Source organism: Triturus cristatus, chromosome 4_1, assembly GCF_964204655.1.
Source record: "Triturus cristatus chromosome 4_1, aTriCri1.1, whole genome shotgun sequence".
Taxonomy (NCBI): domain Eukaryota; kingdom Metazoa; phylum Chordata; class Amphibia; order Caudata; family Salamandridae; genus Triturus; species Triturus cristatus.
This window is the reverse complement of record NC_140585.1, coordinates 402,872,901-402,886,922: the sequence shown is the minus strand read 5'-3', so window position 1 is coordinate 402,886,922 and position 14,022 is coordinate 402,872,901. Positions and strand designations below refer to the sequence as shown.

General features: G+C 51.3%; 1 protein-coding gene across 10 annotated transcripts in view; it reads right to left on the bottom strand.

Moving 5' to 3' along the window:
* Window positions 1-14,022, bottom strand: part of PACSIN2 (protein kinase C and casein kinase substrate in neurons 2) — a 595,050-nt gene that overhangs the window by 79,770 nt on the left and 501,258 nt on the right. For all 10 annotated transcript variants that reach the window (XM_085652484.1, XM_085652485.1, XM_085652482.1 and 7 more), the window contains one exon: window positions 4,639-4,759. In XM_085652484.1, coding sequence (XP_085508610.1) covers window positions 4,639-4,759 — 121 coding nt within the window. The remainder of the gene's footprint in view (window positions 1-4,638; window positions 4,760-14,022) is intronic.

Here is a 14,022-nt window from a genome sequence, read left to right as displayed (position 1 = left end):
ACCACTGTCACGGAAATAGAGTAGGCCTAGGCCTAGGGAATCGCTGGGGCTACACTACACTAGCGTTAGTTAGGAAGTGGGAGGCCCACGGGATTCGTGTGCAGAGTGGAAACACTCACGCGTAATGCGTAAAAGTCAATAGCAATAGTTCAGTTTAGAAAACGGTAGATTTAGGACACTTCCGGAGTAGCTAGGAAGTTGAGACTTGAAAACTAGACACTAGGATAGTCACTATCCTGATGAGCACCGGAGTACCCAAGTTACCTAGCCCACAGGCTGCGGGTGCATAGGGGTGAAGATGCGTCGTTTTCGTCGTCGACTCCTATGGATGCCTGAAGAAAGATGCTGACAGGCAGTCAGTGAAGAGTGTCCGGTGGATCCCAAGGCTGGGATCAAGAAGAGAGGAAACCTGCAAGCAGAAGGGACAGAGTCAAGGTCACTAGCCAGTGACCACGTGGAACCAGGAAGGAACCAGCGCGATGTCGTGAAGATTGCAGGTGAAGGTGAAGCTTGTCGCTGCAGCCAGGAGGACCAGGAAGCGTCGAGGACGACCAGGAGGCGAGCTGTCCCACGAAGGCTCTTGCTGTCGGCGGCGTCGAAGTTGGACTAGGACTCACCAAGCCTTGGCAAGCGGAACCCACGAAGAACGGAGGACTTGCTTCTGGTGCAGACCAGGAAGGTCTGGGGTGCTTCTTCTTTGCAGAGAAGCGGGAGCCAGTCTGGAGGAGCCAAACCAGCGCAGAAGATTTCAGGGAGCGTCGTCACAAAGGCCACCAGCCAGCGGGCAAGCAACCGGACAGACGCGGCAAGCAGGAAAATGCAGAAGGGCCCCACGCAGGACTCGTGGAGTGTGGGGGGCTGATCTTCGGTGCAGATGGTGCTTGGGGTTGGGGATTCTCAATCCCCGGTGCACAACTTCGAGGGTACCTCAGAAGCTGCGCTTTAAGTTACTAGCCACTTTTCCCAGGTAGCCGGTCCCACGTCGCTCGTCGCCTCCACGGATCTCAGCTCTGCTGTAGATGTGGATCAGGGTCGGAGAAGTCTGGAAGTCAAGGCTCTGGTCAGGCTCTGCAGTCGGTTCTTCGTAGAACGTGGGCAAAGCAAAGGGTAGTCTCTTGATGGTGCCTGTTTGCACAGGGTAGCCACTCCTTGGCTACAAGGGAGATTCTTCAGTCTTCTTCTTTCGTCGAATGTCGAAGGTCCAGAGTTTCTGTTCAGTTTTGCAGGTTCAGGATAATCTAATCTCTTGAGGCCCAACTCCCACTCTTATACTAATCTGGGGGGCTGGGATACCTGCTAGGTCACGCCTTATGGGTGGGACCTGGGAGGGGGTGGTTACACCCACTTCCCTTTGTCCAGTTTCGCGCCAGAGCTGGGGCTGGAGTGCCCCAGCGCCGGTTTGAACTGGACTATGCAAGGAACACCTTGTGTGCCCCAGGCATGTCTCATTCCTTTCAGCCCACCCTGCCCCAATACACTAAAGGCTGTCTGGGGAGGTGCTAGCACCTCCCCAAGCAGGAAACCTATTGTCCAAGCCTCCCTTGCCAGGATCACTCCCAGCAGCAGGGGGTCAGACTCGTGTCTGTGGCAGCAGCATCCATTTTGTGATGCTGAGGCTTTGGTTAGAGTTAAACAGCAACGTAGGATTTTAACATGTCTCTCCCTCTAGAAGGGAGGAATAATATCCTCATCACCAGAAATGGTATGGGGGTATTATTCCAAAGTGTTAGACACCTTACACAACATGTTTTGATACAGCCAAACCATAGTTACCATAACCGTTTAAGATTATAAGGCACTTTAAGAGTATATGGTAGGCTATATCATAGAACAGCTATAAGGACATGGTTCCGAAAGCTGCAGACAGGCTCAGCTCATGCTAGAGCACCATCTCACATGTTACCAAGCACTCTGCCTCCAGGATTGTTAAGGCCTGCCATAGGAGTGACTGATAGGTACACATGTGTCTATATATAAGGGCAGATATAGGCATACTATATCTAAGCAAGGGGTGATTACACGACCTTGCCCCAGCTGAGTGATCAGCCAGTTGTGTCTGATTGGAAGGCCAGACCAGGGGTGGCATAATACATGCTGCAGCCCCTGGGAGGCCTAGGGTACACCTATGCCCTGGGTACCTAGGGTACACTGTACAGGGTCCAATAAGGTGATCCTTACCAATTGGGAATGTACCTAGGGTACATGGAGTCCATTTTAAAGAGAGAGCAGACAGCCTGAGACCCTGAATGGCAGGATCTCAGGCCAACTAAGTCGAAAAACCAGCTAGACACTAGGCAAAAAGTTGGGGGTAACCATAGTCAGATATCCACCTTCCTACATCTCGTAACAAGGGATCGAGCGTTGCCGCCGCAAGATCGAGAACCGCTAAAGGGGACTCATGGTGGGTGCCAATAGACGGGGACTCGTTCCCACCGGAGGGGCGGAGGGGGAGCTACCGGGTGTGGTTGGGAGTTCCTGCAGTACAGGTTCCGTGGGCTCCAGCGGCGTGGAACCTGGTGCCGCAGCCAACGTTAGCGCAGGGCTTGCCTGCTCCAGCAGCGCTGGCACCGAGTGGAGCCTGGCGCCACAGCTGACGTTAGCGCAGGGCTGCCCGGCACCGGCTCACGCGGCGTAGTGCCCGGCGCCGCATCTGACGTCAGCGCAGGAAGCCGCATGGGACTATGCATTGACCGGATGGGCGGCCTGGACAGACTACCGGATGCCCCTCCGAGCTGTGTCCCATTGGCGTCGTATCGACTCCGGGGTTGGAGTCGACGTACACAGCCAGTGCCGAGGACGAATCCGCCAGCGTAGATCCGACATCAGTGCCTTCCTCCTCTGTGGGACCCGAAGGCGCACCAGGGAGAGGGGGTAACCCAAAGAAAGATTGGAGTGCATTACAGTAGGCCTCCATTTGGGTTCTAGTCGCCCCGACACCAGGGAAGGGTGGGTATGGGGGAGACGACCGCTGGGTGCCTGTGCCGGGAAAGGACCGAGCCGCAGGCCCCAGCGTCACGCTGACCAGAGGATGTCCTCCACAACGTGCGCATATGTTTATCTGCCTCCGAACAACGTTCGCGGGAACGACCCCGCGATTGACGCCGAACTGGAGGGGATGATCGACGGCGGGAAGGGGCAGGACCAGACATCCGGGCGGCCAGCAGCTTCATACGAAGCTCTCAAAGGGACTTAGGTGTCATCTGTTGACAGGCGTCGCACTCCTCTGAGTCGTGGTGCTCGCCCAGGTACCACATACCAATCACGTGTGGACCCGTGACAGACATCTGTCGCTTGCAGGTCTCACACGCCTGTAAGCCCGAAGGCATCGCACATTGTTCTCTGACGCCAAAGGCGTCAAGAAGGCCCGAAATACAGGCCAAGGAACTGCTGGTTTTCCAGGATCCGCGTTGGGACGTGGAAAAAGAAAAAACTGCCGTCAGCGCGCTGGGGGATGCATATATGGCTCCATTGACCTGGACGACGTCAGGGCGGAGCCATGCAGCGCTGCCCCCCTGACGCGCAGAGGTGCTACTGCGGAACATTTTTCTGATCCAGTCTGACGTCTGGGGATATTCTAAGTTAAGGAATCTGCGGCTAGATGTCTCTATCAGATATTATTATTACAGTAGTCAATGATACTAGGTGTATTGCACTCAAAATGGATATAAGTAATACAAACAGGTGTTGCCCTGTAAACCAACTGGAACCTAGGGTAGTTGGTAGTTAATACAGTTAAGCAGTAAGGGCTCACTGGAGTATATTTAATACCGTTCACAGTTTAAAAAAATACTGTTGCATAACAATCACAATTAAACAGCCAATGTGTTATTTCATAGTACCATGCAAAAAAAAAAAAAAAAAAAAAAAAAAATCAGAAACGTCTGATAATTACCTTAATGGTAATTTTTTTTTAGAAAACTTATTTAAAAAATGCATAGTGTTCCAAGTGTGCACATGTTGCAAGTGAAAGCACATTACAAAAATTGTACATACAAATCATATACATTTGTTGGTACAAAATTATTAATGCATACACAAACAACCTGATCTAGACAGAAAACAGTGTAGATGACAATCGCTTAAATGGCCCCAGAAATTTCTAGAATGGCTGCAGCCCCATTAATCTGCAGCTTGCACGCAGAAGCGTCATTTCCCACATCTGCTTTCCAGCACGGATATGGGCAATCGCAGTGCTGTGCTTACTCAACCAAATATGTTGTCACATAAATCTACCTGCCATGCAGACCAAGTATTTACCTGGATCTGAACCGCTTTAACAGAGTAAATTGGAACTAAAACATTGCAGTAGAAAACACTTAAACTCTATGGAGGCATGTGAAAACAACCATGAAATGTTCAATTAACACTTTAAAGACACATTAATCGCCCTGCTTTCTTTCTTGAATCAACCCTATCCCGAACGATCAAGGTTGCATATTGCTGTATATAAATTGCTTTGAATTCCTTATACGTTTTATGGAATTCTATTCTATACATGTTATTTTATGACGCAGATTCATATCTATAGCACATAAGTATGTATAAAGCAAATTGGATCATGGAGGGGCTAACAAAACAAGAGCTAGACTGATATGTCAAGAAAGAATGCTACATGCATCTAGATTTGTCCAATCTTACCTCAAACTGTGGCCAATTCATGCTCATCCCTGGACCATGGTTGGAGTGAAACCATTTCAAATCCTCTTGGGCATCTGCTGCTTGAATGGACTGTTCCAAGTCTGCATAGATCATTCTATAGCTGGACAGAAACGTTTTGCATTGTGAATTTAAAAAATCTTTCAAGAAAACATTAATATTAAACCAAAGTTAGGACAGAAATTACGATGTTTTCCAATAACAAAGGATAAGAAAAATATAACAGATTGTGTGCTATAAAATTATAAGCTCATAACAGAATCTAGCCTTTTTTTAGTGTGAGGTGAAGCATCTGCATGTCGGAATGAAACATGGCTATGTGCTGATCAACTATGCAGTGTTTGCTTGAAGGCCAGAACCTGTAATTCTTTTTTAAAGCAAAAAAGCAAGCATGTTCGACTACAGATTGAGTTCAAAAGAGAGTGGATTCTAAAATTTGAGAATTGGGGGGGTGGAAAGGAGTGGGCGGGGGGAACACCAGCATTCACTCTACATGTTCAGCAAGGATGAAAAAGGACACATTTTGATGACAAATCCAATTGATCTTTTGCTTTTTTAAGGTTAGGAGAAATTCATTCGTACTCATTCACTTATGTGCCCACCTGTGCAGGCTCATCCATGCCCCCAAGTGTGTACTAAAAGTGTGTTTCCCGCATATCAGCAAAACAAATTGCATATTTTCTCAGCAACAGAGAAATAGAACAACGAATACAAAGCACGATTACCCGATCGCCCACATCGAACTTAACCATGTGAGAAGGTTTTAAAAATTTAAATATGGAAGGTCACCTGGTATAGTAGGCCTCAAACTCTGGAACAAACGTAGCACCCACCACAGAGCCAAACTAATTTATTTAAATTTCAGTCAGCTAATGAAGGGGAAGCTGTGTAAACTCCAACACCTAACCATACCTTCATGGCTAACACCGACACATTTCCAATAGTTCACTCCTTATCCCGATAGACAGTAAGTCTGCAATGCTATTTTATTGAAACCTCTTCCATGTAAAGTATAATTTAGTATAACACTTGTCTAGCTCTCCGAGTTGAACACAAATTGACAACACAGAGCTCTAAACAACTCTGCTAACCCTAAACATGTCAGCAGGAGCTACATACATTGTGCCTAAAAACATGAAATCACAATCATTAAGTAGTATAACTGTTCAGGAATCTGGGGTTGCTTTATGTGAAAAAATAAATTCATACAATGCTACACAAACACACGTTATATGTTTTCGGACTAATAAAACGTCAGTTAAAAGGAAGTTATGGTAATGATCTAAAATATAAAACTCTACAATTAGCCAACAATTCTATTCAACAGGAGTTATACAAGTCAACAGCTCCTGACCTCGTATGAAGGCACAAATTACAAAATGAATGACAATAGGGGTACTCCAAAGTACTCCCAACATTGCAGATGATCTGCCCTAAATGCATGAGCTGGCTGCGTCCTGAAAGCACAAATTGTGTGTCATTGTATTATTAGTGAGTTACAATGTTATACTGTTTACAAATGATGATTGATGTGGATGTGCCGGAGTGGGGGCAGGGATCCCCCTTGGACAACACCGCCCCTGGCTCCTACTCTCTTGCACTGTAGATATGAAGCCTCTTTCTAGCTTATGCGGTTATGCTGGATCAAGGGCTGTTGCCCTGCTGTCCGGGGAATAGACGTGGGGGGGTTCATGGGCAGGTCTGAGTGTTCGAGTCAGTGATACTTGTCCTGCTTTTCCTTTGCGTCTATGTGCGAATGCTCCCACGTGTGTAGTGGGTGAATGGCTCCCAAAACCTTCACTATAACATTTGCTTACCTAAATGGATGATGATGTGGAACGTGAGGGGCATAAATAGTGCTGTTAAGCAACATACAACTTATTCAAAACTAAGACACGGGGGTCTCACATGACTATCCTACAAGAAACATACCTGGCACAGGATGAAGGTGCTTGGTTGAGGAAGCGACGGAGAGGCCAATTATTCCACACAATAGACAGTCTATGCTAGAGACAGTTTAATATGGGTGAAACCTAGAGTAACTTTCACAGCTCAGATATTAAGACCGATCAAGAGGGCAGGTATGTGACGGGGATCAGCACGCTTTATACTTCGGGAGAGTAAATATCCCCTGAATGCTGATCAGGTTAAATTTTTTGAATCTCTATAGGATCAGTTCATGGAGCAGGCGCACCTACTGATGATACCGGAAGGGGGCTTTAATACGGGCGGTAGATTGGGATAGATCCCATGCGCTGCACGAGCAGGGTTGAACAAGCAGCTACTTTAGGACTAGATTGACTCCAAACATGCGTTTAATTGGGCTTTCAGAGAATATTCTTTTTTTCACACAAGTATGACCTATACGTTAGATCATATAGTGTATACTGCACTAAGGGTTGCAAAAATCAAGCCGGCAGCAGCTCAGCTCAGCACCTAATCTCCCCGACGGCCCCCAACGCCTTGAGACCCTCAGGGGTGAGTAGTCCGTATTTTACAGATACAAGATTTAGATCAGAGCAAATATTAAATAGGCCCGGCCATAGGTCACCACACATCCCTAACCTGTTAGTCTATTCCAGACCCAAAGTGCCCTAATATTTATAGCCATCCTGCTTATGTGGATGTGTTAGTTAAATAATCCTAAAATACAAGCTAAATCCTGGATAGTTTCAACACATACCTTATGCTGTCATCAGGCCAGCAGCCAGAATTCCACCCTTCAGCATCTCCACTGAGCTAGTGGTCCATGAGCCTAACTCAGCCCCTGCACCAATACCTTACATCTTTATCACTAATGAAGCCTTATGGCGCGAGGAAGGGTCACTCGCGCTCAGCTCCTGCTTTGAATATGTGCAAATAATGCCCCGCTGCACAAGCATATGAAGGTTGGATGATCCAAGACGGATCTTTATAAGGTTACAAGGCCTTGCAATCATGAATAAAGTATATGCACAAGATAAGTGAAACGTTTTCCTCCTCTGTACTGTTAGTTTGGCTGGCACCAGAAAACATGCAGTATCTGAACACTAAACATGGTGATTGAGCACACACCGGTCATCATTACCATTCAGTTAGGTCGCTCTATGCCCTGAATTTAATATACACATTTTGCATTAAATGCAGTCATATTTGCAAAAAATCAGGCCTGTTTTGCATGTAACATGTAGTACTAACTTATGAAAGACGAGCCATACACGATAATGCCCATTATGGTTTTTATGTTTACTTTATATTCGTCATGTGATGCCATGGTAGAGTCAGTCTGATATATGAGGGTGCATGGGAATGTGGCTGATCCCCCCCCTGAAACTCCACTGCACTCTCTAATGCCAAACTGATATAAGAGTCTGACGAGTTCTGAAGCAGCCCGTATGAACTTTGAGGACCTTTGAGGTGGTCCTCACATTACCAGCTCCCCAGCTCAACTGATCTTTCAGTGACAATTGAATGAGTGTGAACCAACCCATTCAAGCGCTTCAGAAGCACAGATATCATGTGCCTGACCCTTACCACAGTCCAGCGGGCTTCTGCATGGGGTTTTTGGCAGGAGACAGATTACTCCTCAGCCTTGCCAGCCTGGCAGTGTTAATGCTGACATGCGATTGACTTAGCTCCAAGTCTGTTCACCTTTCACAGGTGATCCTGACAGGTGACTGGAATGCTCGCAAGTTGTTCCATATCGTTTACATCGTGCGCCATCCCAGACTTTTTGTTTTTTAAGCCAGCATCACACTGCCTCCCGGGACTTGTAGTTTTTCCTTTATATTAGAGGCTGGCATGGCTCAGTATAAGAACAGCTCTTTGCTAATAGGCATGGGGTGCTGCGGGTTTAGCACTTGAATTGCGGCCACTGAGAAGATTTGTGACTGAGTGCTCTCAATCCCAACAACGTTTCAGAGGCGGTTTAAGGAGAGGCACTGTAACATGTGCTAAAAAACACATTGTGCTATTAATCAAAAAACTATTGCACAGTATCACAACTGTCCTGCAGAATTTCGACAAGTTCAAAGAAAACTGATTTTGAAATAAATGTACTCTCTACTTGGGTGGAGAAAAAAAGGTCACAACACTTGAGCTCAATCAATCAATCAATCAATCAATCAATCATATCACTTGTATAGCGCGCTACTCACCTGGAAGGGTCTCAAGGCGCTTGGGGGAAGGGGTCCACTACTGCTCGAACAGCCAGGTCTTGAGTTGTCTCCTGAAGGCGAGGTGGTCCTGGGTCAGCCGAAGGTGGATGGGGAGGGAGTTCCATGTCTTGGCCGCCAGGTAGGAGAAGGATCTGCCTCTGGCGGTGGCTCTTCGGATGCGTGGTACGGCGGCGAGGGCGAGGCTAGTAGACCGTAGCTGGCGGGTGGGCGTGTAGAAGGTCAGGCGGTCGTTGAGGTACTTGGGGCCCAGGTCGTGGAGAGACTTGTGTGCGTGGGTGAGGAGTCTGAACGTGATCCTCTTGCTGACGGGGAGCCAGTGCAGGTCCCTCAGGTGGCCGGAGATGTGGCTGCGTCGGGGGATGTCCAGGATGAGTCGGGCGGAGGCGTTCTGGATGCGTTGGAGTCTTTTCTGTAGCTTGGCTGTGGTTCCGGCGTAGAGGGTGTTTCCTTAGTCCAGTCGGCTGGTGACGAGGGCCTGGGTGACCGTCTTCCTGGTTTCGGTCGGGATCCATCGGAAGATCTTGCGAAGCATGCGAAGGGTGTGAAAGCATGATGAGGAGACGGCGTTGACTTGTCTGGTCATCGAGAGGGAGGAGTCCAGGATGAAACCCAGGTTGCGTGCGTCGTCTGTTGGCTTGGGGGCGGTGCCCAGGGCTGGGGGCCACCAGGAGTCGTCCCAGGCGGAGGGTGATGGTCCCAGGATGAGGACTTCCGTCTTGTCTGAGTTCAGTTTCAGGCGGCTGTTCTTCATCCACTCGGCGACGTCTTTCATCCCTTCGTGTAGGCTGGTTCTGGCGGTGTCGGGGTCTCTGGTGAGGGAGAGGATCAGCTGGGTGTCGTCGGTGTAGGAGATGATGTTGAGGTTGTGTTGGCGTGCGATGGCAGCAAGAGGCCTCATGTAGACGTTGAAGAGGAGACCCGGCTCGCGGAACTCTCGAAGAGGGTGGACCGCGGTGATGCCACGGAGGCGCAACTGTCAGAGGCCAAATCCTCCCACTCAATAGCGCTGAGAGATCTGCGCAAATATAATTTTCGGGCGTACGCAACGCGAACACACAAGGAGGGAAATAGGACGGGGGCCCTCCTGGCTTGGTTGGCTCGGCAAGATACAGCGCCGCGCCCGATCACGGAACTCCAAGCCCCAGATGGGCAACTTAAATATTCGCAGACAGATATCCTCCACATCTTCCACGCATACTATGCGGCCCTGTACCGAGCCCCGCGGACCGGACCCACGGGAGACCTTGCCGGTTTCCTAGGTGGGGCGTCCCTGCCCAAGATCCCCCCCGCGCTCGGGAAGGACCTGGACGGGAAACTTAAGCCGGTCGACGTGAAGCAAGCAATCAAAGCCCTGGCGCGCGGGAAGGCACCGGGCATGGACGGACTCCCGATCGAGTACTACCACACATTCGCGGCACTATTGGCGCCACGGCTGGTCTCCATATACGAAGAGGCAGTGACCCACAGAATGCTCCCGGCCTCGATGCGGGCGTCGATCCTGGTGACCTTCTTAAAGCCGTACAGAGATCCCGTACTCCCGACATCCTACCGGCCAATAACGCTCCTGAACACGGACTGTAAGATTCTAGGGAAAATCTTAGCGGACCGCTACAGCCAAGTCCTTCCCACACTGGTGCACACGGACCAGTGCGGCTTCGTTCCCCGGCGTAACACCTCACATAACTTGCGCCGTTTTTTCCACGATCAGGATCAGGCGAAAGGAGAGAGGCAAACTGCCTATGCCTGAGATCCGCCGACTGCTCCTGCCGGGCTCCAAACCGACACGCACGCATCCACTCCAGGTCGCCATCGCCCGCAGATGCATGATGAGGGTTCATCGCATGTCAACGGGCAAGCCACTATACTCCCCCCTGCTCCCCCTGGTGGGCTTCCCCCGACGGAACGGATGCTTCACCGCGAGGGCCCTCCAAGTGTGGACAGATCATGGGATCACGGAAATGGAGGCGTTGTTCCAAGAGGGGCAACTGAGGACATTTGAGCAATTGATGGAGTGGCACGATCTCCCCCAGGGGCAATTTCTGACACACAGACAGCTGCTGATGAGTGGCGACCGTTTCTGGCGCGCGCGCAATGGGGAACCCCCGACACACCCGGTGCTACACACGGTGCTGCGTATGGGAGCAGGCAGCTATCTCATTACCTGGCTCTATAAAGCGATCCGGGAGCTCACAGACACCACCCTGGACAAACTGCGGGAGACGTGGGAAGACGATGCAGGCAGGGCATTCCATGATGCGGAGTGGCGCAAAGCCCTGGAGCCACCGAAAAAAGTGTCCAGGAACGCGCGCTTTAAAAATATTCAATTTAATATCCTACATCGGGCGTACCTTACCCCAGCCAAACTCCACCGATTTTACCCCGATACACAATTCGAATGTCCCCGCTGCCACCAGGCAGACGCCAACTTCAAACATATGTTTTGGGTCTGCCCAGCCATACAACGTTTCTGGGGCGGTGTACACCGAGCCGTTCGAGCCGCGACCGAACTCCAGTCCACCCCCACATGGGAGGAATGTGCACTGGGGATCGCCCCGAAGAGGAAATCCGCGAAAGTACAGCAGAAATTCACCTCCTTGGCCCATCTCCTCGCGAAGCGAAACATCGCAATGCATTGGAGGGCCCCAGAGGGGCCGTCTGGCCCGGCATGGGTGGGCGCGGTACTCAAGTGGGGAGCGGCGGAGGAGGAACTGCTACGAGAGGAGGAAGCGAAGGGCGCCCGCAAACACCCGATATCCATGGAGTGGGCACAACTCCTCATCCTGTTTAAGCAAGCAGACAATACAGGGGACACCCCAGACACGTCACAGCCCTCTCCCCGCACCCAGACGACCCCCCCCGACCGCCCCGGATCAACGGAAGACACAAACAACCCATAGGAAAGACAACATACCCAGCAGCGAAGGCATGTACAGACCCGGTCCCCCGGCTGGGCGTTAAATGGCAATCCGACCACCCGCCCCCTCCCTTCCCCCCTGGGGAGCCTTAAAGCACACCGCATACACCTACCACCAACCCGTACATACTGTGTCATAGGAGCACCTCGCCCGCCGGCCTCACATCCCCCCTCCCCCCCTTCCACACTTCACGCACTTCCTCCCTTCCTCCCATAACATACCCAGTTTTGGGGGCCCCCCCCTACCCCAGGGCCCTTTCCAAACAGCCTCACAGGCGTAGATGATCCCAGTTGGCGGTTTACATTCTGTTGTTCTAGTTACACGACATGCTAGGGAATGTGAGACAAGAGGAGACGCTAGATAGACCGTGATGGGAAGATAAATTCACCCCTGATCGAGACGGCAGATATAGACACGACCAGGGCGTTAGCCAGGGAGACCAGATGATACCGGCACAGGGGAGGACAGATCTCTCGAACCATCGGGGAAGACCCGATGGCTAATGGACTACAGCTTCCACACACTATGTCTTTCCCAATGACCCAGAATGTTACGATACAGCGATTCAGACTCATATCTGTGAATGTTTCATATGATGTAATATATGCAAAACCCTAATAAAAACATGTCAAAAAAAAAAAAAATGTAGACGTTGAAGAGGGTGGGGCTGAGTGATGATCCTTGCGGGACGCCGCAGATGACTTCGGTGGCCTCGGATCGAAACGGGGGGAGGCTGACTCTCTGTGTTCTTCCGGCGAGGAACGAGATGATCCACTCCAGTGCCTTCTCTTGGATGCAGGTGTTGCTGAGGCGTTGGACTAGGGTGCGGTGGCAGACAGTGTCGAACGCTGCGGAGAGGTCCAGGAGGATGAGTGCCGCTGTTTCCCCGTTGTCGAGCAGGGCTCGGATGTCGTCGGTGGCTGCGATGAGGGCGGTCTCGGTGCTGTGGTTGGCTCTGAAACCGGACTGCGAGGGGTCGAGGGATCCGTTCGTCTCGAGGAAGGCGGCAAGTTGTCTGTTGGCGATCTTCTCGATGACTTTGGCAGGAAAAGAGAGGAGCGAGATGGGTCGGAAGTTCTTGAGGTCGGTGGGGTCCGCTGTTGGTTTCTTCAGTAGGGCGCTGAGCTCAGCATGCTTCCAGCTCTCCGGGAAGGTGGCAGTGTTGAAGGAGGTGTTGATGACGTCCCTGAGTTGGGGTGCGATGGTGGAGTCGGCCTTGTTGAAGACGTGGTGGGGGCAGGGGTCGGTTGGAGATCCGGAGTGGATAGTGTTCATCGTGCGGGCTGTGTCTTCGGTGGTCACCGTGGTCCAGGTGCGGAGGGTGGCGGTGGGGCGCGTTGGTTCGACGGTTGGGTGCGTGGATGGTGTGCCGAAACTGTTGTGGACGTCGGCAATCTTGCGGTGGAAGAACGAGGCGAGGGAGTCGCAGAGATCTTGTGAAGTGGTGATGTCGTTGTTGCCGGTGCTGGGGTTGGAGAACTCCTTGACGATGCTGAAGAGTTCCTTGCTGTCGTGGGCGTTGTTGTCCAGTCGCTCCTTCAGTGATTTCTTCTTGGTGGTGCGGATGAAGTGGTGGTGGTGGCGTGTTTGAGGGCGGTCATGTTGTCAGTGGTCTGGTCGAGGAGCCAGGCTTTCTCGAGGGTGCGGCAGGTCTTCTTGGAGTCCTTGAGTTCGTCGGTGAACCAGGGGGCCTTCTTGCTTCTGGGTCTGCTTGGAGGGTTCTTCAGTGGTGCGAGGTCGTCGGCGCAGGCGGTCAGCCACTGCGTGAAGTTGTGGGCTGCTTCGTTGGGGTCCGTTGTGCTGGCAGGTGGGTTCTGGCTGAGGGAGGTGGTGAGCTGGTCGGCGGTGATCTTGCTCCAGCTCCTGTGAGGAACCTCTTGCGGGTGGTGGTGGGTTGTGGTTTTTCTGAAGCTGAAGTGGACGCAGCTGTGGTCGGTCCAGTGGAGTCCGGTGGAGTGGCTGAAGGTGATGTGCTTGCTGGATGAGAAGACGGGATCAAGCGTGTGGCCGGCGTAGTGGGTGGGGGTGTTGACCAGTTGCTTGAGTCAGAGGTTGGCGAGGTTGTCCAGCAGGGTGACGGTGTTGCGGTCCTTGTTGTTCTCCAGGTGGAAGTTGAGGTCCCCTAGGAGGATGTAGTCGGCGGAGGGGAGGGCGTGTGGGCTGATGAAGTCCGTGATGTCTTAGCTGAATTGTGTGCGTGGTCCCGGGGGTCTGTAGATGAGGGTGCTTCTGAGGGTCGTCTTTGGGTCGGTGTGAATCTGGAAGTTGAGGTGCTCGGCGGCGGCAAAGGTGTC